Raw genomic sequence first — 23,947 nt, forward strand, 5'->3', positions numbered from 1 at the left:
GGAAAGGCTTCTCACGTTGAGAAAAATGAATCCTAATTTGCGCTGCAAAAGAATGAGCGCGTCTCTCGGGGCAAGACGGTTCTCAGCTGGGCGCGGAGGGCGACCGCGACCGGGGCGCGTTTTTTGCGCGCCGCTCAAGGTAGCGCCCGCTGGGGAGCTGGACTCCCCCTTTCGCGGGCGCCAGCACTGGCTCTCAGCGGCCCGTGGGTAGTGGAGTAGACGGTTCGGGGAACCTCGAGGGCGCAGAGCCCCCACTACCGCTGGGCCTCCCGGGGATGGCAGTTAGGCGAGTCTGGCTGGGGACTCGCTGGAGCTGGAAATCTGTCCTGGGAGCTCGCTGGAGCCCCAGGATCCCTTGGAATCGCGCGGGGCAGCCGTCCGGCCCATCGTCCGGGAGGCTGGGCTCCGGACACGCGAGGGGCGCGCTGGCGCACGTGGGTGCCCGCGGGCGGGCCGCGGGGAGGGGGGACGGGGTGTGGCTTCCCCGCCTCCCGGGCGGGATTTGCATGTGTGTGTGGCAGCCCCAGACTTCCTGCTCTTCTACGCCGCAGGTACGCGCGGGCCGGGCCGGGCCGGGCCGGGCCGGGAGGGCGGGCGGCGGGTGCGCCAAGACGTGGGCACCTCCTTACCCGGACGCCACCACCGGCTCCCGGGCCGCGCCGCGCCGCGCCGCGCCGCCTTCCGCCCCGGGGGCTGCTAACCGGCCTCGGCCGCGTCGAGCGCCGGGCTCAGAGGTGGGGGTGCGCCCCTCTCGGCCTCCCGGGTCATCTCCGCCCTCCGCACCGAGCCTGGCTGCACGCCCCTCAGCGCCCCACCGCCCCGGCTCTCCGGAGGGCCGTAGCCATGAGCGAGATGTCCAGCTTCCTCCACATCGGGGACATCGTCTCCCTGTACGCTGAGGGCTCCGTCAATGGCTTCATCAGCACTTTGGGGTGAGTGAGCGGAGTTCTAGGCGGGCGCGGGCGGGAATGGGGCGCCGTGAGCCCTGATGCCAGTTGCGGGCGTCCTGCCGCCGCCAGCCGACAGAGGATCTGAACGTCCCTAGCTTTAAAGAGCGGGGGAGCGGCTCGCCTCCTTCTTTCAGAGAAAGGAAGTGAAATGTTTGCCCAGGTAGGAGTTGGGCGCCTGGCCTCCCGTCGGAAGCCTCCACCCTCGCGCGCTCGCCTTTCTTCAGAAGGGGCGGGGAGGCCGAGACTTCCTCTGCAGGTGGTCCTTGGGCGGGGGCAGTTGGGTGACTGGGGCTTAGTTGGGGAAAGGCATCCGGGCCTGGACTTGACCGGCTTTGGGGATGGCTGATGGGTGGGTAGGCTCAGCCAGGAGCCGGAGTCCTCTAGTTACAGACCTGTCGCTCCTTTGAAGAGTCTCACCTTTTCCTCTTAGCTCTCTCCTGCCCCGCCCCCGTCACTAGGAGTGTCTTCTTAGCCCTCCCCTTCCAGGCGTCCCAGGTCCTGGCCAGCTGCCCCCTTCTCCCCGCCTCTCCCTGTCAATTTCCTGCGCAGCTCATCTGGCGCCCCTTGGTCCCTGGTCCCAGGATCTCTGGAGCACTTTACAAACATTAATTAATTCTGGCTGCCACCTCCCAGGGTCTGGATAAGCAGAGAATCAATTTAGGTCCCTGGAGAGAACCAGGCCTGAAGCTGGCATACAGCAGGGAAAGAATTAGGCAGAGAGAACGGGTTTATCTTTGGGGGAGCCGTTGAGTGAGTTGCTGGGGTTGGAGGTTAGAGTCGTTTCTCCATCTCCAGCCCAGCTTCAGGGCAGGGCCTGCTACCTTTGTCACAGTTTCAGTCTGAGGACTAGTGTTAAGTTGTCTCATCTTCCACACCACCCTCAGCTGTTTTTTTAGGATAAACCTACCCTTTTCTGCTGACCCTACTTATCTGGACTCCAGCCAGCTAACAAGGTGCCTCCTGTCCCGGAGCTTTGGGGGACAGCCTTAGCACCCTCAGCCCAGGGCTGGCTCACCCTGAGCTTGGGAGGTGGGAGTCACCTGGCTTCCCTTGGTGTCTTGTTGGGAGTTTAGCTTTAGTCCTATAGGAATGGGAATCCAATCGGATTGCCAGAGTTGGAGAGCTGGCTCAGCCTTCGGGGGACTCAGACTGGGAATTCCAGCATACCTTGCTCTCCTTATCTCATCACCCTCCAGGCCTCCTCGTTCCCCTCCCCATTCAGAGGTGGAATGCCTGCCCTTGTCCTCTTCCCACTGGGTCCTCTTCCCACTGGGTCTGACTTATCTCTCTTTTTTTTTTTTTAAATTTTTTTGATGGGGAGATAATCAGGTTTATTTATATTTTTAATGGAAGTACTGGGGATTGAACTCAGGACCTCACGCATGCTGGGCATGCACTCTACCACTGAGCTATACCCTCCCCCCTAGATCTGGCTTCTCTTGCTCAAAAGATAGGGGTGAGCCACACCTGGCTCAGCATCTGTACGGGCCTCCCTGAGAGCAATGCCCAGGGTCCTGACAGCCCCTCTGGCCAGGGCTGCTGCTTGAGGCCCCAGCCCAGCACCGAGGAGGCACCTCTGTTAAGGTGGAGGGAAGGAGCAGAGAGTGTGGGGCTGTGGGGGACGTTGGGGCAGATGGTGGAAGCTCCCTCCTAGGGTCTGGAGGGGCTTTTGGGAAATAATCATCTCTGTTGCTTAGTGCCTGGCTCAGAGCTGTGCACCCAGTGTGGATTTTTTAAGCCCCCGTGAGATCTCTCTGAATCAAGGGAAACATCCTATTCTGCCCTCCACACAGGCCTCATCCCCTCACAAGGAATTCCCTCTACTGCTTCCTAACATAGCTCTCTCCTGCCTTGGCCCTTCCTACCCCAGGAAGCTGCTTCCTCCAGTCCAGTTTCATCCTGAAGCAGGACCTGGTGACCCCCGAGAGTCCTTCTACTCCAGGGTGCCAGTTCCTTGGGCAGACACCTCCAGCAGCTCCCAACTTTCCAGCGATGGACGCCCACCCTCCCAGTTAGGCATTCCAGCACTGGCATGTGCTGGCCCCAACTTAACTTTCTGTTGTTTTTTTTTTTCACCTCCCTCCTCACACCCCGATGCTCCGGGTGTATCACACTACTCCGGATTCGTGGAATCTGCCCTGGCTCTCTTGCTCTCGGTTTCTTAACCTTTGCTCCTGTGTTGCCCCCGCCCTTCAGCCGGTCTCCACCTGAGTAAATCTGACCCACCCTCTAAGGCCTAGCCGAGGAGGCCTCTTTTGTGAGATCCAGCCCCCCTCCCCCAACCTGGCAGAATTAACCCCTTTTCCTCTGGGCTTCGTATTGCTTTATACAAATTCCTCTCTGGTGTTAATTGTGTGGTTTTATGATTAGTTAGAGGTTTCTCTGTAGGGCCATCTAACACTGGGCACTTTGCCAGGATTAACTAATTAATTACCCAGTTCATCCTCTCAGGCGTTGTACTGGGTACTGGGGACTCAGTGGCGAGTAAGGGAGTTGTGGCTCCCTCCTCCTCAGGACTTGAGTCAATAAAGAATGATTTCTAAACACTAAGTCAATGCCACTCTAAGTATAGTCCTTGGTTAGCAGCATCAACACACCTAGAATTTTGTTAGAAAATACAGAATCTCAGACTCTTGCCTGTCCTACTGAATCAGAATCTGCATTTTGATTTCCAGGGGATTTGGTGTCTTAAAGAGAAGTATTGCTCTATGTGATTCTCTCTCTGCTCCAACCTTGCCAGAATCTTTCTGCCTCCATCCTCAAATCTGGTCCCCTTTGCCTTCACCCTGGCTGTTGGTGCCCAAGTCTGTGAACCCTGGGGGCTGATTTGACTGAGTTCCCAGGCTATTCCAAGGGCTGGTCGAAATGAATTTGATGAAAACTGGAGTAGCTTTGATGGACAACAGGGCTGGCTCAGCCAGGAGGTGGGGAGGTGGGAAGGTGGGGCATTGGTGGAGAAGGGAGTCTGGGGCAGCCTTCAAATTCCAGCCAGGCTCGGTAGAGCAAAGAGGGGGAGGCCAATTAGAGCCGCCTGGATAATTAGAGTTCCTGGTGAAGACTGTATATTAACTCTGGGTTGGGAGGACGGGAGGGGTCTGGGGAGTGGATCCTGGAGCAGGTTGAGACCTCAGCTGGGAAGGGAAGGCAGGCCCACGCCTGTTCTTGGCAGGAGTGCATGGCCAGGGACACTGCCTTGTCCTTCATCCCGGGGTTGGGGGCAGCAGAGGCCAGGGCGACATTGGCAGATTGGGGCTTTAATATGGCTCCTGGCCAGTGGCAGTGGAGAACTGGCCCTGAGTGTACAGGGTAGGCCCCTCAGAGTCTCACACCCAGTTCCTTGAAGATCTTTTATAAGTGCCTGGAGGGGCAGCCCCCAGACCACTGGGATAAGCTGGGGAGTGCAGGTGAATTGGGGTTTGGCAGTTGAGCTCCCAAGATCGTCAGATTGCCTTTGCCCACGCATGGCTGGGCCTTGGAGCACCGTGTGGGGCTCTCAGGGCCTCTGAACCTGTGTCACCCGGGGCTGGATGATCACGGGAAGTAGAGTCAGAAGTACCCCCCTTGGGGTTCCCTGTCCCCCTTCCAGCCTGACCTGCTTCTCCAGGAGGGTGGGCACTAGACCCAGAAAATGTAGAGGTAGATGTGGAGGAAGCCCCAAGTCTTCAGGGTCAGGAGCCCCAGGGGCGTGGCTCTTCTGCCTTGTCACTAACTGCTTTGATTTTTGCAAGGCCCTGCCTTCTCAAAGTGTATTTCCGTCAGTCTGGATGTCCTCCAAGGTGCTCTTTTTGCACCTGAGAATCCCCTTGGGGTCTTTGAAAATATTCCATCTCCCAAGACCCATATCAGACCAACTGTATCAAAATTTCTAGAGCTGGGGTCTGAGGGTAAGATTTTTAAAGCTCCCCAGTGATTTTATTCTATACCTGGGGTGGGAATCCCTTCTGAGGGCTGCGAGGAAGCCTACATGTTGGGTCTGCCTGCCCCTTGGTCCAGAGAGCCCATCTTTTAGCCTTCATCAGACTTCATCAAGTCATTCAACAAACATCTGCCTACTATGTGCCAGGCACTGTTCTAGTCATTGGGAAATTAGTCACTGGGAAATTAGTCACTGGCAACCAAGACAAGGTGCGGTCTCTTTTAGTCTGTACAGTGGAGAGCTGGGAGAGATGGTCTGTCAGGGCCTTTTGAGCCTCAAGTCTCTGAGACACATGTAATTCCAGGAGGGGGCACCACCCCTCCAGTGCAGACTGCTTTCCCTGGGCAGATTTCAGACCTGCCCTTGGCTTTCATTTAATTGTGATTTCACTGGAATGAGATGTTGGACTTACCCTTGTCCTGTGTCCCAAGGCAGGGTCTCTGCTTGGCCAATCCATGCAGATTTTGAAAATATGTATTATTTTCCTGATTAAAAAATAATATATGCTCCATGGAGGAAATTTGAAAAACTCAAACCAAAAATGATCAGGAATACCACTGTGATTGTATGGACAGTGTTCCTAGCCTCTTATGCACTCACACACTTACAAAACGATACCACACCGCACATCTGGCCTTGTGTCCTGTCTTTTTTGTGGGAATATGTTAAGCTGTATTTTCCTGAGCCAGCCCACCACTGTTGAGGTTGCATGGTGTCCCCTGGTATGATGTTCCTTAATTTATTTAAGCTACCCTAATACTGAGCATTCAGCTTGTGTCTAAATTTTTGCCATTCTAAACAATCTGCACTGAACATCCTAGTCCACACACGCCTGAACACTTGTCCAGTTATCCGCTCAGCATAAATCCCCAGAAAGGGAAGACATATCTTTTACCTCACAGGCTCTCTCTAACTCTGCATATCACTCTGGTGGTGAAGTTGGAAACAGGGACCCTGTGGTGCAGGGGTCTGAGAGTGTTGTACTAGGGGTGTGGGGAGTAAGACCAGCCTTTGGGCCTGAGGCTGGGCCAGGCTGGGTGTGGTGGCAGTGATGGGGGTGGGTGAAGTGGAGAGAGGGGTGGTGTAGGGGTTGCCTGAGGACAGACTCGGCCCCCAGGTTCCACCACTGGGACTCCAACTCCATCAACTTTGAAGAATTCTGCTGTAGCCTCTTGCTCATGCTCTGCCCTGCCCTACATTCCTGACCCTGGGTCCCTGCCTCCTCTCCCCGACTTGGCCCAGTGGGGCTATGGGTGGGTGGGGCCGAGGCTTGGGCTGGGGGTGGGGTGATGGTGCTGGATTTTAGGGTGGGGTCACAGCAGCTTTCTGCTCTGGGAGGTTTCTGAATTTTGATACCCACCAGCACACGGCTGGAGCCCCTGCAGTCTGCCCCCAGGCCAGCTCACTCTACATGGAGCTGGAGGCTCCTCCCTGGAAGCGGGGGCTGTGAGAGAGGAGGAAAGTAGGCCTGAGGGGTCTCATCACAGGCCTCTGAATGTGAGCTTTGAGACCCCCTGTCAGGCTGGTCACACGGAGGAGCAGCAATGGTACCCAGCATTTGTACCTGCAACCAGGTTCCCTGTGGTGAGGACCCCTGGCTTAATGCGGCTGAACAACTTGCCAGGGGTCACGTAGCAGGAATCCACCAGAGAGGAGGCTGCAGGACTTTTCATGCCAGGGACCGTAGGGGCAGAAATGAGGCTGGGCCTTGACAACACAGTGAGCCTGGAGTGTAGGGTGAGTCTGGGGCTGGGTGGCAACATGTTGCAGAGGGGTTTCCACCTGGGGAGAAGGGCAGTAGGGACTCCTTGCAGGGGATTGAATAGGGGAGTAACATGATCCCAGTGGTATGTAAAGGTACAAATTCTTTTGGCTGGTAGGTGGGCAGAGCCCTAAGAGACAGTGAACATAACTCTTAGCCATGGGGCAGCTGCAGGTGTTTGAGGCAGACACCTGTGCATATTTGGTTCACAAATCCCTCTCCCATCACTCACTCAGCCAGCCAGCCAGCCATCACCCCTCTTCCTCTAGCCTGCAGGAGAGCCAGCCTCTCCACAGTCTGAGTCTAGAAATGAGTGTTTCTAGGTCATGAGAGGGAGGGTGAAGTCTGTCTCGGAGATGTTGCTGCTGCTGGCAGTGAGTAGACTTTACAGAGTATGTACAGCTTTGACCTATGCTGTGCCTTTGACCTCTTACTGCCAGCCAGAGGCATAAATATAATTTATAAAAAGTAGAGAGAACCACTTAGAAAACCCAAGTGCCCACCACCTAGACTTAATAATCGCTCACATCTTGCCATATTTGCTATATTTATTTTTTGCTGAAGTCTTCATGGTAAATTACATACATTGCATGTTTTCGCCTCTAAATACTTCACTTTCCATCTCTAAGAGATAGGATATGTTCCTGGGTAACCACAGTATTGTTATCACACCAATTAGTAATTTCCTAATAGCATCCAATGCCCAATCCATAGTCAGATACACTCCACTGTTCTTAGTCTGTCCTTGACCACTGGTTTCTTTAAATCAGGATCCAGTTAAGGCCCACGTGTTACATTTGATTCTTATGCATCTTAAATCTCCTTTAATCTAAAACAGTGCCCTGCTCCCACTTGCTTCTTTCCCACCCTGATATACACTTAGTTCCTGATGGGGAGGTTGTGGGGAGACTGCAGACTGTCTCACCTTCTGGAGTTGTCAGGGCTGCTTTTGCTGCTGTTTCCAGAGAGCTCTGCAGAGGTCTGGATCCAGATGGGCCGGGCCTCAGGACTGCCTTGCTGAGGCTCCTCCAGCCTCAGTTACTATGTCAGCCGGGACAGGCTGCGAGCCCAGTTCCTGGATAGAGAGCAGGCAGGAAGCCTGGGCCCAGCAAGGCCAACGTAGGAGATGTGGGTGGGCTGGGTAGCCCACGGTTGCCCCTCTTCTCTGTCTCTTCTCAGCATCTCCTCTTGTCTCTCCTGCTCCCCATCCCTCTTTTCCTTGGCCTAGTTGACATTTCTTCCCTTGCTCCTGTCAGCACAGCTGAGAACCCAGGATCCGCCAGAGCCCATCCTGTCCTGAGAGCCAGAAATCTGAGCCTGCAGGCAGAGGCAGCGCCCCAAAGTCTTGCTCCCTGGCCAAGGGCCTTTGTTTCTGTCTGGCCAAGTTTACTCACTTTTGCTGCCTCCATTCCTCACTGGAGAGACTCTTGGGGTTCCCTGAGTCTATGGCTTACTGTCCTTTCTAGACTTAAGCTCTCTGAAGGGATAAGCCATGCTTGTTTTAAATTCCATGTACTGGTCCCTTCGGTGGCTCATGGTGGATCCTTGGTAAAGACAGACACGTAGAGGTTGAGTAAATGGATATTTTTGCAGGGATGCAGAAGTGAATTTCTTTTCTCTGATGAGCCAGGGATCCCAACCAGTGAACCTTGGTTCCTCTTGCAACATTCCTCCGCACTCCCACCTAATGAGTGTGATTTTGGGTATTTGGGGAGGGGGAATCCAAGGCCCCCATCCACAACCAGCCAATCCCAGCATTCTGACAGTGCCTGCTTTGGGAGTGGCCTTCCATAGGTCTGGCCTAGATCTGTGGGGTGGTGGCCAGTGCCCTGGGCTTGGGAGTCAGGAGATCTGGGGTCTGGAACTGGCTGTTCCTTTAACTTGTGTGACCTGAGCTCATTAGTTTCCCCCTCCAGCCTCTTTTCCAGGCTAGATCAGGGAAGGGCTGTCTAGGGACCCTTGGGGATTTCTCCAGTCTGGATTCCTCATCCCTTGGCTGCTCAAATGCTGGCCAAACTAGTAGGTGCAGGCTTTGATTCCAGCTCCTCTGATACTCACTTGCCCCACTTCTAGCTCCCTTCTTCCTCCTCCTTATCTAATCTGAACAGACAGCCCTGACCCGCCCCACTGTCTTTTCCATGGCTCCCACATGGATCTCAAAGTCCACCCTGGGCAGAATGGGGCCAGCCAGGTCCCTGGATGCATCTGCCTTCCCCTCTTCCCTCAGACCAAGGTCTTGGGGTGCAGATCCCATGGACATTTCAGGGACAATACCTTCCTCCACATCCTTCTAGAGCAGAGTTGTCAGCCAGCTCCTATTCATAGGGTCCAGGGCAGGCCTTCCCACAGGCTTCCTGCCAGACCCTGTCTGCCCTTACCCCATCTTCTTGCCTACTCTACTGATGCCCTATTGGGGCCTGCACAGTGCAGGCTCAAACCTATCTTGTGTTTCCCAACAGATGGAAGGCTCACAGCAGACTGTCGTCAGGACTTCCAAGTGTCTGTTAGGCTGGTGGGGGTGGAGGAGTGGAGGGTGGTTTGCACAGGTGTAGGACATGGCTCCTGTCCTCACACACTCAGCATGGTGGGCAGAAAGGTGGGGGGTCATACCCCGCACATAATCCCTTGGCAGTAAGGTTTTGTTGAACCCGTGGAGCCCTAAATTGTACTTGTGCCATCTACTACCAGCTGTGTGGCCCCAGGTGGTACCTTCTGTGTGAACCTTATGCTGGACTGTGCTAAGAATAGAATGAGGTAATGGATGTAAAAACGATTTATAAGTTAAACGTGTTCTGCCCATTGGACGGTCAGTTTTTCTAAGGTGATCTTGGCTGGAGTGCCACAGTCTTTAGATGAGAGGCGATGCCTGCGGTAGAAATGGGCAGGGAACTCTGCAGGAAGGAGCTTAAGGGGCCTTGAAGATGGCAGGACTCGGAGGGGACCTCTGCATGTGCAAAGTCGTGGTGGTGGATCAGCGAGATCAGAGGGCTGGCAGAACATGGGAGTAGGCCCTTCCTGGGATCTTGGGCGGAGATGGAGGCGCTCAGGAGGGGAGGGGGACGGTGAAGCAACTTCTGGATAGCCCGGTTCTGGTTACAATGCCAGGTGTGCATCGGAAGCCGGACACCTGTGACCAGGCTAATATAATCAACACAGATGCCTCCACCACGAGGGAAAGTGAGGGGGGTTACGGCCCAGGGCGTGGGTGCCATCAGGTGAGGAGGGGTCCCCCAGGGCCGCCCTCCGCGGGCAGCCGAGCCGGGCCAGGGAGGAAAGCGAGGGCGCAGGCGTCTGGTCCCGCGCCCGCCCCCCCGCCGCCTCAAGGCGCGCCTGGCCCAGGCCCAGAGTCCTAGCAGCGGCTTGTAGTCGGCAGGCCGGGGCGAGGCCGCGCTCGCATTCCCTCGGTGGCGCAGCTGGGGCGACGGCCACACGCGGGGCGGCGAGTTTCGCTTGGTGGCGGGGGCGAGGCCCCGGCGGGCGGAGAGTGCGCTGCTGCCTCTGCGCGTGGGTCGGGTCTTGGCGGGCCGGGGGTGGGGTCTCGGCAGGCCGGGGCGGGGCCGGGGTGCTCGGCGACCCCCGTACCGCTGCTCCACCCACCCACAGGGACAGAAGACCCTGCCGGGCCCTTTGAGGCTCCCCTTTCATCAGAGCTTAGCTGTCTGGTGTCCTGGCCCTCCTCGGGCTTCGCTCTGGCCTTGAGTCTCCCTGCAGCCCATCTGATAATCAGGCTTTCCTGCTTATCTGTTAATAGCGATGTCAATAGCCGTCCCCTTCTGCCGGATAGCATCTTCTTGGGATGCCTCAATCCTAAGGAGTACGTTCAGAGTAATGGAAGGGAGGCTTTTGCGGGGGCGCTTAGGGACATTCTGGACTCCCTAAACATCCTGCTGATGCTGCCCTAAGCATCAGATAGGAAATGAAAAGCTGGGGAGGGCGAGGTACCATCCCTTAGAGGATGCAGGGTAGGGGTGCAGAATGTTCCCAGACGATGTTGATTTTGCTCATCTAGGATCCAGACTTGGAGGAAGGAGGGTATGGAATGCTGGAGGCAGGAGGAAGCTCTGAAAGTCTCATCTTCCTGACCTTGTTTTCCAGTACCTTCTGGGAGCCCCCTGCCTTTTTTACCCTCCCACATGTCTTCTTCCCTGTTCTGGCCCCTCATACAGACTATTGTTGTCCCCTCTTGGCTGCAGGTCTGGGATGTTTTCCTTCCCAATCTTGTTGAAATTCTCCTCCTGGAGGCTATGCTCCCCTCCTGACCAATCCCTCTGCATCTCTAAGTGGCTTCAGCTTGTACTCCCCAATGTGCTCTGCTTTGTAGCCCACCGGGCACTGGAGAGGGGCTGAGTTGGAGACATCAGGGCTTCAGAAGCTCTGCCAGAGTGGGCGGGGACAGATGGACATCCACATAATGACCAGGCGGACATGTGCCAGGGGGATTAGGAAAAGCACCCCAGGCATCCTAATTTGCATGTCTTTTTCCTGCAAGTGTGACCTAGACAAGGAGTTCCCAGTGGAGGGATGGGTTTTTTCCTCAGACTGGGAGTCTCTGAGGAGGTGGCCTCCACAGGGCCTTGTGCACTGATGGAGATGGGGGCTGTGGGGGGGGCTCCCCCAGCCTCTCCTCAGTTGCACTGACTTCCATGATGCCTTGTGGCTGTCCAGCAGCCCTGGCAGTGCAGGTCCCAGGCTCTGGCCAGCGCTTTCTCTCCTCCCCTACCAAAACTTCCCTACCAAAACTTATCCATCACGTGTTCCCTCCCCTCAGGGCTTTGCCAAGAGACAAGGAGCTAATCTGATTCACTCATGTCTTACAGGAAATTCAATGAATTATTCAAGGCTCTGCATAGTTCCTGCCTCTTCTTTCACACCTTTTCTGATTGGTCGGGCTCTGCCCTCTCCCTTCCTGGGACAGAATCCACAGCTGGTACCACAGTTGGCACTGTGCATATTCCTTATATCATTAACTCTTCTGAGTATATGACTTGTCTTCTCAATGAGATTTTCAGCTCCTTGAGGCAGGGACTTCTTCCCTCTGCAGCTAGTTAAAATGATTAATTCACTCAATATGTATTTTGTGTGTGCCCGCTCTGCGCCAGGCAGATGGTCCAGATGCTGAGGATGCAGAAGGAAGCCAAATAGACACATCCCTGTCCTCACAGATCTTCCATCCCAGGTTGGGGGAAGGGGTTAGTAACCCAACTAAGTAAAATATATAGCAGGCCGGGTGGTTATATGGAGAACAGTGAGGCAGCAAGGAGGATAAGTGTGGGAAGAAACAGTTTACAATTTTAAAAAGGATAGAGAGCGAGGGTGTCAGGAGGAATGGGTCATTTGAGCCAAAATCTGAAGGAGGTGAGGGAGGGACCTAGGGGGGTGTCTGGGGGCAGAGAGTTCCAGAGGGAAGAGGCAGTGTCAAGTCTCCTGGAAGGCTGTGGAGCCTGGAGTGGGGAAGAGTGGGTGAGGGGCAGGGGGAGGACATGAGGCCTGAGAGGTGACGGGGTGGGTCATGCAGGGTCTTTCAGGCCATTGCGAATTCTTGGCTTGTTCTCTGAGGTGAGTGTTTCTGGAGGGTTTGGTGAAGACCCCTGCCCTGATTTGACTTACCTTTTAAAGGGGTCTCTCTGTCGCTCTGTGGGAAATAGGCTGTAGGGGGAGAAAAGGAGGTGTCAGGAGGCCAATGAGGGGGCAGTTACATCCAGAGATGTAACATCCAGAGAGCCGCTGGGGAGCCGGCCCAGTGGTGTTGGACCAGGTGGTGGTGGCAGCATGATGAAAAGATGTCAGATTCCACATGTATTTTGAAGATAGAGCCCACAGGGTTTCCTCCCAGATTCGGTGTGAGGGATGAGTAGAAGAGAGGACCAAGGATTGGTCCAAGGTTTTTGGCCCAAGCAACTGGAAAGATGGAGTTGCCATCATCTGAGATGGGGAGGACTTCAAGAAGAAGAGCACATTTAGGGGGAAGACCTGGAGCTCGGTTTTGAACACACTGAGTTTGAGATGCATGTGGACATCCAGGTGGAGATGTGGAGTGGGCGTTTACATCTACGAATCTAGAGTTTGGGGGAAGAGGGTGGTGGAGGTGGATGGGGGAGTCAACAGTGAATGTATAAGTGGTGCTTTGAACTCACGTGCGTGGCTGAGATGACCAAGGGCGTGAGTGCAGATGGAGAAGGGGAGAGGCCAAGGACTGAGCTGGAGGCCAGGGATGGGGAAGGAGACCCAGTGGGTCCTCACAGCAAGCCGCTCTCTCCCCTCCCATCACTGTGAGGTCCCCGCACAGCAGCCACACATCCTGGCTTCAAAGCCCAGCTCTGCTGCTTGCTGGCTGTGGGTCTCTGGCCAGATTGTTTAACCTCTCCATACTCTGATTTTCCTACCTGCAAAATGGAAATAATAACAAAGTAGATTTAGAAAATTAAATAATACAAGAAAACATTTGAAACAAAATTCTGCTTGCTATTATTATTATTATTATTATTATTATTATTATTATTATTATTATTATTATTATTATTATTATTATTATTATTATTATTATTATTATCTGCATCATAAAAAGTGCTGGTGCTTCCGAAGGGAAAAATCCAGGATCCTGTCGTCAAGGAACTCTCAGTGTAGACATGGGAAGTAGTCGCAGTAGAAAGAGACACGGCAGTGGGAGAGGACAGGACCAGGTGCTGCAGGAACACAGGGGGAGGGCGACGAGGGAGGGAGGGCACTGGCCAAGGAAGGCTTCACAGAATGGGAAGGGCTGAAGGTAGAAGAAGGAAGGAAGGTCTGCCAGGCCTGGGGCTTGGAGGGGAGCCAGGGTGGGCTGGGCATGAGGGGATTGCTGGCTGCTGGGACCACTTTGGTAGAGATGAGAGCTCCAGGGACCATGGGATCACCTGGAGGTTTAGCACAGCAGGGGCAAGGAAGTTGTGAAGCTAGCTAGGGAGTGGGTGGAGGTCAGATCACAAAAGGCCTTGGTAGCCAATCCAAGGAGGGGAGGAACAGAAGAAAGCTTTGGAATTAGCTCTGTGACTTCAGACCAATTATTTAATCTTCAAACCCAGTTTCCTCCTCTGTAGAATGGTGCTCATGACTAGCCCCTTGTGGGGAAGTTGGTGAGAATTCAGAGGCAGCGGTTGCGAGGTGCTGAGTTACAGCTGGCCTCTGAAATGGTGGTTCATCACCATCCCTCCATCCTAGAGGCGAGAGTGGCACTGAAGAATGTAGGAATGGATGGATGGACAGATGGGTGGGTGGGTGGATGTTCTCTGGAGACTCAGGATTAACCCCAGCCATGGCTGTAAGGGAAGGATTTCTGGTCACAGAGGAGGGTATGAAATGGGCCTGACTGAGGTCGGGAAGGTGCAGTCTTCATTGTCCTGTCTTTGAGACCCGAAAGCCTGTTCCCCTAGTTTGGTGTCTCATAAGCTTCTCTCATCTGTCCACCCAGCTTTATTCTCTCTCCTTCTGTTTCTTATCCTGTTTATCTTCCTGACTCTGTGTTTTCTGTCTCTATGTCTTTATCCCCCTCCCTTGCTCTAATTCTCCCTTCCTGTCCATGTCTCTGTCTCTTGGTCTCTTTCTGTCTCTCCCTCCTCCATTGCCCACTGCCCTTTCAGGTCTGGGCAGGATTCAGAGTTATGACGGGAGTTACAGTGTGGGACAGCCCAGACTGGCAGCAGACCCCCATGGGACAGCTCTGGCTCTGGCCAAGGGGTCAGGGGCAGGCTGTGTGTCTCTGTGCTTTTCCCCCACCCCCACTCAAGAGAACTTGCCTTTTAAGAGTAGTTTCGGGAAAGGGAATGACTTGTTGGCAGAGGGTGGTCAGTGATGGGGAGATTCTTCTTTGGAGGCCTCCCTGGTTCTCTGGAATCCCTTGTCCCAAGGGAGGGGTGCCTGGGGAGGTGGGTCTGTTCTCTCCCGCTGACCCAGCTGCCTTGTACCCCAGGTTGGTGGATGACCGCTGTGTGGTGGAGCCCGCGGCTGGGGACCTGGACAACCCCCCTAAGAAGTTCCGAGGTGAGACTTTGCGCCCCCACCAATTCCCCTCCCAGGTTGCTGAATCCTGGACCTGGGACAGAATCCATTCAACCCGCATCTACAGTATCGGGTTAGAAAAGGCTCTGCCTGCAGCCTTCGTGCTGTCTGTGGACTCCCCCATTGGTTTGCATGATGCCATCTTGGCAGGATGGCCCCTTCTTTCTTTTCCTGGGGGCCACACCCCACTTCTCAGGGGCACACCCACTTCTGGCAGGGGTCCCATTCTCCCCCGAACTTCCCACCACCCACAAGGCTTTCTTTGTCTGCATTACTGGGTGTTTTCTGAGGGAACAGGGGAGGAAAAGAGAATCTGTCCAGGTGTTCGGAGGTCCAGGGTGAGAACTCTTTCTCTGTACTGCGGTTTCCTCACCGGTGTGGTGAAGGGATTGAACCTCATGGTCCCCAGGTCCCTTCTCCTGGCCCTGGTCATGGCCTCAGCCCTGGGTGATATGGATGACTCTTGTTCTAGGGAGCTTGTGGCACCCAGACCTGGCTCTGCTGTGTGACCTTTGGGCAAGTGCCTTCCCTCTCGGGGCCTCTGTGTCTGTTCAGTGGGCTTCTCGGTCCAGCTGAGAATGAAACGATAGTCTGCTGTCACTGTGCATTGTGGTGATTACCTGTGAGGCTGAGACAGACAGTTGGGCAGACAGAGCCTGGGTGTGGTGGGCGGGGTGGGAGCAGGCAGGAACATGCCAGGCGGTGCCACCTCGTCTGTCCACGTGGCTGCTCCTCTGGGGAGAGAGAGAGAGATCAGCTGGGATTGTCTTTGAGAGGGATGCTGGGAGGCAAGTGGGATTTAAGACAATCCTGCAGCATCCTTGGCTGTCTTCCTGCTGGGGGCCTTGCCCATCTGTCCGAATGTGGAGGAGATGGGGGATGCCTCCCAGCCTGCAGGGGGCCCCACGTCTATTATTCTGCTCCTGCTTTCGTCACAGGCCTCTGAGTGGGGGCTTTGCCTGGGGAGATCTTAGGTCAGGACGTGCCTGGATGTGTGGAACCCACCTCTGGCACTGAACTTTTCTCACTACCCTAGACCCTTCTGTCCTGTGTGTCCTCTCACCTCATCCTCTACTCCTTGACCCTCTCATTCCCTCCAGCCACAGCAGTCCCTCTGCTGTTCCTCATATTTATCGGCTATGCTCTTGATAAACATGGGGGTTTCGGGGGATTTGTGCGGGCCCCCTGTTTGGAGGTGCAGCTCTGACCATGCTTGTCCCTGGGCCCTGAAGTTGGGAGTGAGTAGAGACAGGGGGCCTGGGGCTTTCCTGGAGGCAGATAGAGGAAAGCTTTGCAGCTGCTGCTGGGGGCAAATTTCTGCCCTAGATGAGGGATTTGGGTGAGTTCTTGGGAAGAACTCATTCTGGAGGGGGTGGTGAGGGTCCCCAGGGTGGGCTGTGCCAGGGCAGAGAGGGGACTGGGGCTGAGAGGAGCAGGTGCATGGTGTGTCGAGGTGTGCGCCACCAGCTGTGTGGTGTGATCCTGGTGACAGGGAAGGGGCTGTGGCCAAGAAAGATTTGCCCCCGGGGTTCCAGTAGACAGAGTTTGGGGCCAATTTTTGACAACAAAAAAGCTATTTAGCAGAACAAATGCTCCTTTGACTTCTTGTCCTCCTCCCCATCGTTCTGTCCCACTCCCTCCTCTCTCTTCCTCTCCATTTTCCCAAAGCTCTGAAGTAGGGCCCGCCCAGGATCAGGGGCTGCCTGGGGTCCTCGTGGCTTCGCTGGGCCCAGCCAGCTTGGGAGATGCCAGATGGGCTCAGCCTCCAGCCTCTAGCTGTCTCTGCCCTCTGGCCTGGCCTGCAGTGTCTTGGTGAGGCAGGCAGAGGTCCCTCTGGACCCCCTGTGGCCCTATTTGGACCTGAGAAGAGCCCATCTTCTGGGACAGAACCAGGTCTTCCCCGTGTGGCCCCATGGCTGGCGGGTACAGGTTGGAGCCTGGGAACTTGGGACGAGAGACGCGGACTCTTCAGCTTTGAAACTGAAGCTAGAGACGAAAAAAGTGGAGCTTGGCCTCCAGCTCTGGAGTCCTCACTCTCTTTGTTCTGTGTTTCTCCTACAAATAGCTGGACCCTGGAGGGAGGTTCCAGCAAGGGTGAGGAGGCTATGGCAGGCATTTTAGAAGCTTGCCATCAGAGATGGCTGTGTCCTGAGGCCCCCAGAGGTGCTGCCCCTGAGCTGGGCTCAACCATCACTGGGAGCGTGGTCTCTCCCTCTCTCCCCTACAGCTTTGTCCTCCTTCACCTACTGACCCCAGAGGTCCCCAGACTGGGCTGGCAAAGCCTGTGAAGCCCCCTGACTGCCTCCATCAGCTTCTAGTTAGCACCCTGTTTGTGTTTTCAGCTCCCGCCACCTTCCAAGCCCATCCCAAGCCCTGACATGTTCAGGAAATTCTTTCCAGAGTTTGCAGGGCCCCTGGGAGGCCCAGACTGCCAGTGCCCCAGTGGGTAAGGCCCCTCTGCCAGCCCAGCCTCCCTGATGTCTGCTTTGCTGTCGGGGTCTTGGGTTATGGCTGCTCTGAGTCCTGTTGTCCTGGTCAGGCCAGGTCTGGGCGGGTTCCCTCCCACAAGCCCTTCTCTTTCTCCTCCTCCACACTGGGCACGGGAGACCCAGTGCAGGACTCACCTCCCAGGCTCCCTCAGGGAAGCTCAGCCCTCACACCCCCAGCTATAGTAACCCCACAAATGTATAGGGGCCACTTACCCACCCAGTGGGGGGCAGGTGCCAGGAGGGGGCTGATGAGGTGGCCTCCCTGTGCTTGCAGGCTGGGTACCCTCCACCCAGCCTTGTGCTTCTGCTCTACCGGTCCATCTTCCAAGCCCGGCTGACTGCTACTTTTATTATTATTATTAAGACCTGTTTCAACTACACAAAAGTACAGAGGAAAATACACACCCATGAACCCATTACTGAGCTCTGTCGAATCCTTTTTGCAGCATTTATTTCAGGGCTTTTCATTTTTAAAGAGATAGCATCTTATGCCTGGAGCGTAAGCCCCCTGACCCCTCCTCCTTCCTCCCTCCCAGAGGCAGACACTCTCAGAAATGGGTGTTCTGTTATTCAGGGGCCTGTTTTTGTGCTTTCGCTGTTAGTACATAGAGATATTTCCATGAATTATATAAGGTATTCTTTCCTATTTTTATAACCTGTGTATTGAAGGTGACCCTTTTTTTCCTTAATGGAGGAACTGGGGATTGAACCCAGGACCTTGTGCGCACCAAGCATACACTCACTCTACCACTGAGCTACACACACACACACACACACACACACACACACACACACACACACACACACACACACACCCCGCTGAAGGTAGCCTTTTGTACACATCTTTCTGCACTTTTTTCATTCTGCACTGTTTTTGAGATTTACCCATATTGACCTGTGTGGGTCTAGTTCATCTGTTTAATTAAGATATGTAATATTCCACTGGGTGAGTGAACTGCAGTCCTTCTATCGCTTCTCCTGTTAGTGGACGTTTTGCTCATTTGTAGTTTTTGGCAATTGCTGCAGTGAGCACTCTGCACACGTATGTCTCCCTAGCTTGTGGACAGGGTCTCTTGGGTGTGTTCCGAGGGAGGGTGACCTGGGTGGGAGGCAGAAGCCCTTCTGTCTTACAAGGAATGGCCCTGCTGCCTTCCATGGGGGCTGTGCACTTTCACCTCTGCCCCTTCTCGACAGACTGGGGTGCACAGCCGGTGCCCTTGCTGCACACCCATCCTTGCCACACTTGGTTTTGTCCCACTTTAAATGTCTCCCAGCCCGCTGGGTATGAAATGGCATCTCACTGTGGTTTTACTTTGCATTCCTCTGACTTCTAGTGAGATGGAGCATCTTTTCATATGTTTATCAGCCACTTAAAATTTTGTTCTCAATCTTTTCTTTTTCCTTTTTATAAAAGTAATACAAATACATGCTCTAGGATCTATGCGGGAGCAGCGGTGCCCCCACCCAGTCTCACTCACCTCCTGTCCTCATCTCCAGGGACAACAGTACTGGAGAATCTGATTAGGTAATTTATTCATACAGTTAAAACCTCAAAACTGTCTGCAAATATCCATTGAGAGTCTGCTCCCACTGCCCTCTCCCATCTCGAGACACTCTTGTCCTTTTAGGTAGCTACTTTCTTTAGTTTCTTATGCATCCACCAGGGGTCCTTAGTGCAAATGCAAACATATATTCAGGTTTCCCCCATTTTTTCACACAGGAGTAGCATTCCATAAACACTGTTCTGTTCTTTGCTGTTTTTACTTTATGCATCTTACTGTGGGTAGATCCTACTGGAGACCTTTCTATATTACTATATAGAGATCTTGAATTCTCTTTCTTTTTTTCATTTAAAAATTCATTTTTGGGAGACGGTATAGCTCAGTGGTCTAGCACGTGCTTCGCATGCATGAGGTCCTGAATTCAATCCCCAGTACCTCCATTAAAAATAAATGAATAAATAAATAAACCTAGTTATCCCCCCCAAAATAATTAAAACTCATTTTTTTCTGTATCCCAGGCAACTGTGAAACAGTGTTCCTACAGATTGCATAGTTTTAAGCATTTAAAAAATATTTATTGACCTTTAATTGTGGGGACTATCCACACAAAATGTACCATACTAACCATTTTTTAAGTGTCCAGGTCAGTGGCATTAAGCACACTCTCACTGTTGTGCACCCATCACCACCATCTATCCACTGAACTGTTTTTCCGCTTGTAAAACTGAAACTCTATACCCATTAAATAATAACTCCCCATTTCCACCCCATTAACCCCCAACCACCATCTGACTTTCCGTCTCTGTGAATCTGACTATCCCAAGTACCTCGTGTGAGTGGAAGCATACCGTATTTGTCCTTTTGTGACTGGCTTATTTCACTTAGCGTAATGGCTCCAAGGTGTACCCAGGCTGTAGCATGTGTCAGGACTTCTGACTCTCTCTTACAGCTGCAGAGCAGTCTACCATGTAGCTCTGTTGTGATTTATTTAACCAGTTCCCTCTGATGGGCACTTGGGCTGTTTCTAATCATTATCATTCCTGACAGGGCTGCAGCAAAGACCCTTGTCCCTTGTCATTTTGTACATTCTGTGCTCTTAGAATGAATGACCAGTGGTGAGACTGCTGAGTCAGAGGGAGGGGGTGTCTCTGCTTCTGATCAAGACTGCGGGTTGCTCCCCACTGGGCTTGTATCATTTAGCGCCTCCTCCAACAGTGTATGTAACAGGAGAATGTAATCTCTGACTCTTTACATTGTTTCTTCTGCTTGCTACCCCATGTCTCTAAATGTTTTGCTTATTCCATGAGAATTTAGCTTACTTGGCTCATTCCACCACTTCCTCTCCCTTCATCTTCCCAGCAGCATCCTGTTGCTCTGTAGATCCTCTGTTGTCACCGTTGCAAACCTCAGTATCATAGTCACAGCTTCGTTTCTCGTTCTGTCAGTGCTCTGCCCTAGGTCCGCCTTCCACTGCCGCCTCAGGCATGCTCTTGTAGTTTTGCAGCATCAAGCCTGAAAAACCTTTGCACTCTCTTCTGTAACCACAATGGAGTCCTTGGTGTTTTGTTCTGCAGGTTGAGTTTAAATGTTGACAAAGATTAAAAGCACATGTTTACAGGGTTTATTCAGAGCTTATGCATTCTTGGGGCTGTATAACTTTCTTCTCTGTGCTCTGTACTTGTCTTGAAGCCTCTGCTAGTGCTTTTCAACCTTGGTTGGGGAACAGAACCATTTGGGATTAGTGTTGGTGGGATGCCTTTAAAAATGCATATTCCCAGGCCTCATCCCAGACCCACCAAGCTCTGTGGGGAACCTGAGAGTTTGTATTTTTTAAAGCTCTCACCACCTCTGGATGATTCTATGTACTGTTAGTGATTTTTGGTAGTGCAGTGGTTTTAGTTTCAGGGAATGTCAATTGACTTTATTTAATAAGTGAATATCCTCTTGTCTGCAGCCTCACCAGTCCTGTGCCCCCTCACACACAGGTACATGCCCCCCAGCACACACAGTCCTTCCTGTAGGAAAGCCCCTTGGAGCCAGACTTTTCTCTTGGCCTTTGATGCTGCTACTCCTGTGTGGGCCCAGTCTCCTGGCTCCCCTTCCACCCTTTCTTCTCTCTGCCCTCCTGCCCTGCAGCTCGATAAGAAGGAAGGTTCTGGCCCCTCCTGGGGGTTTTGACAGGGCTGCCTTTGGGCAAAAAGCACAGCAGAGAGAAAGCATGGAGATGTGACAGGGGTGGGTCACAGACATTTTAGAGGGCTCAAATCATTTATTCATTCAACAGGCATTTTCTGACATGTGTTGTGGGAGGCTGTAAGGGAGGATCTGTGTAAGAGAAAAAGACAAATTTGACACATTCTAGGTAATAAGTTTCCCAGAAAGATACAGAGGAATCAGGAGCAGAGAGGGATCACTTCTGGCTTCACGCCTCTGCCAGGATGCTCCAGGGCAAGGTGTTTCATTCAGACACAGGTTCTGACCCATTAGTGGGCTGTCATGGCCCCTTTAATGGGGCTCAACTATCCTTCAAAGAATTGGATAGAATAGCATTAGAATGCATCTCCTGTTAAATATGTTCAGTGAGTTTAAAATTTGGTTAGTGAAGCCTTTTTATTTCTAGATATTCTATTTGGTTCTTTTTCACTCTGCTTTGTCCCTTTTTATAGTTTCCTGTTCTCTGCAGGGATCCTCAAACTTTTATTGAGTTAAGCAGAATAGGCATATCTGTTGTGTCTGAAGTTTCTTCTCTGTTTTTAGTGTCTGTCTTGTGGGTTTTTTCTCAGGCCTAGTGTCCGGTTCCCAGGAATTCCAGGGTATCTTTGACTGTAACTTGGTTATTGCGTTTGAACATTTGGTCTGAGTGGTTGTGGACTAGGATGAACGTACCTTTCTCCAGTGACGGTGTGCATACCCTGTTCCGAGACTCCTGGCAACACAACCCATCCAAGACCACCTGAAGCCAAGCTTGAGTCTGGGGTTTTTAGTACCATCCATGGGACTCCAGTGGGCCTCTCTTTCCTGGAAGGCTGCTCAGCCCTTGCCTGGGTGTGTGGCCCTTTGGGGTCCCAGCTTATTGAGGGGAGGTCTTCTGTTATATTTCCCACCTTCCCTGGGCCTGGCCGTGGGTACCTACCCCTTCACTGGTGAAGCTGCCCAAATAAAATTCATGTTTTCTGGACTCAGCAAGTAGCCAAGGCTGAAACTCACTTGGGTGTTTCTATATCTCCCTGGTTTCCCTTTTGATCTTTTCTGTTCTGCCCGAAGGTTCCTTGCTGTCTAGTCCTTTAAGAAGTCATGAAATAATATACATTCGAAAAATCCAGTGGCTTTAGTTGTTTTCTAGTTGGGTTGGTCCAGAATGGATTATAACTGTGCTTCTCAGCCCAGTCAGACCCAGAGCCTGCTCACTATTCCCTGGCACAGAAAGTCTCCGTGTTACTTCAGGAAACAGTGATCCTGACATGAATTTCTTAGGGGAGTCAGGACCGAAGAGCCTGAGAACCTCTGCTCTCGGGTGCCCTGGGGCAGCACCTGTCTCTTCCTTTCTCCTCTCTGGATTGGGTGTGTGTGGGGTGTGGGCTGTGGGGAGACCCAGTTGCTCATGATCGATCGATCACCAGACCTGTGGGCTCCTGGCCTGGCCGCCCTCCCCTGGTTCCAGGCTCCCTCGGTCCCCTCCCAGCTGAGTGGCCGGTGCACTCGCAGCCTCTTCCATTTCTCTCCTGCCTTTCCCACCTCTTGTAACGCCTGGTCCCTTTCCTCCCTTCAAAGCTAAATTCAAGCCCCACCTCATCACATACCAGAGAGTTGTTTCTAGATTCATGTGCTTGTCTGGCCAACACTCTCTAAGCCCCAGGTTAGGGGCCTGGGACATGGTGCCCCCAGCTTGGCCCTTCCCGCCTGCCCTCAGTCTGGGGAGGGGGGTGGGTGGTAAAAAATAAGCAGGCCAGCCTGTCAGACTCAGAGCCCCTTTAACATGATGAAGTGGAATTACCTATTCATATCCATATTTATATAGTACAAAAATTGGGGTGGTGCTCAGGGCCGAGTCTGAGTGAGCCTGGAGCCAGGGTTGGGGCGGGAGCGAGGCCAGTTTAATGCCCTAAGTGTGACAGCAAGAGAAATAAAAGGAAAGCAATTTATAATAAAGTAATATGTAGATTTTAGAAGTAAATGTTGGGTAGAAGACTGAGGAAGCAGTGAGAGCTTGCCTCTGACTCGTAAGTATGCTGGCCTCAGATGCAGGCGGTGGGCGTGGCTGTGTGCGATGCATTCTCAAACAGCAGAAATCTCCTGCTGAAGGTTGACCAACACAAAGGACAACACAGATTTTTTTCAGTTTATGTTACAGTTGCATTCCTGCAAGGTTAAGTGTTTACTAAAAGCATGCAAAAAAAGACTCATTTCTGGGTGCCTCCCTGGGCCCAGGGCACTGCCCGCAGCTGTCTGCCTCTGAGCATGCAGCAGGTTGTTTGTGTCAGGGTGCAGGCACCCAGCATCCCTGTCTTGCCCACTAAATGCCAACTGTGACCTGACTTGTTGGGACAACCAAAATCGCCTCCCTCCATTTCAAAACATCCCCTAGTTCGGCCCCATTCCCCCTACTCCTGCTGGGAACCTCTAACAAGGTGGTGAGATGGATGTGGTGACCCAGGGAACCTGGGGGAGCCCTGCGAGCTCCAGCCGAGCCTGATGGAGCAGGAGGACTTCCTGGAGGGGGTGACACCCCAGCTTCTTCTTGGAGGTTGAGCAGAACCTGGGAAAGACACATTGTCTCCAACAAACTGAGTGCTTACTTCCAGAAGTGATGCCCACTCATGCTGGTAAAGCCAAGATGGGCTAGGCAGAGCAGCCATTGGCGGCTGCATCTGCTTATGGAATTGCCTTATTTTCCCCTCCCTTCAAGGAAGTTCTGTCTTCCCTGAACTTTGATTCCCTCACTTTCCCTTCCTGATGTACCAGGGGCGGGGCCTCTGCCTGCTCAAGGGCTACACAGAAAACCCAGTTTTGCTTTTAGTTCCCAGGGGCTAATGACCTTTTAGAGGGTAGAGGAAAGGGCCTGATGGAGGTGGCTCCCCGACTCTGTGATTTGCTCCTTTGGGGGGCCTCCATCCAGGTCCCCCTCACAATTGTCTTCCTCCTGTGTTTCCTGCTGCTGGAATACTTCCATTCATGGAACCAGGCCACTGTGCCTGAGAGGAGTCACAGAGGCCAACCTCATGCCCTCCTGTGATTCCCTCCTGTGATGGGGAGCTCAGTGCCTCACAGCACAGTCCATGCTACAGTCAGACAGG

At 53.2% G+C, this 23,947-nt stretch overlaps 1 protein-coding gene across 2 annotated transcripts in view; it reads left to right on the forward strand.

Annotated features, from left to right (window-relative positions):
* The first annotated feature begins 507 nt into the window (after window positions 1-507).
* Window positions 508-23,947, forward strand: part of ITPR3 (inositol 1,4,5-trisphosphate receptor type 3) — a 64,469-nt gene continuing 41,029 nt past the window's right edge. The window contains exons 1-2 of one of the 2 annotated variants that reach the window (XM_074348504.1): window positions 508-932; window positions 14,574-14,644. In XM_074348504.1, coding sequence (XP_074204605.1) covers window positions 844-932; window positions 14,574-14,644 — 160 coding nt within the window. In that variant the 5' untranslated portion in view covers window positions 508-843. The remainder of the gene's footprint in view (window positions 933-14,573; window positions 14,645-23,947) is intronic. The other variant, XM_074348503.1, reaches the window with a different exon arrangement.

Source organism: Camelus bactrianus, chromosome 20, assembly GCF_048773025.1.
Source record: "Camelus bactrianus isolate YW-2024 breed Bactrian camel chromosome 20, ASM4877302v1, whole genome shotgun sequence".
Lineage (NCBI taxonomy): Eukaryota > Metazoa > Chordata > Mammalia > Artiodactyla > Camelidae > Camelus > Camelus bactrianus.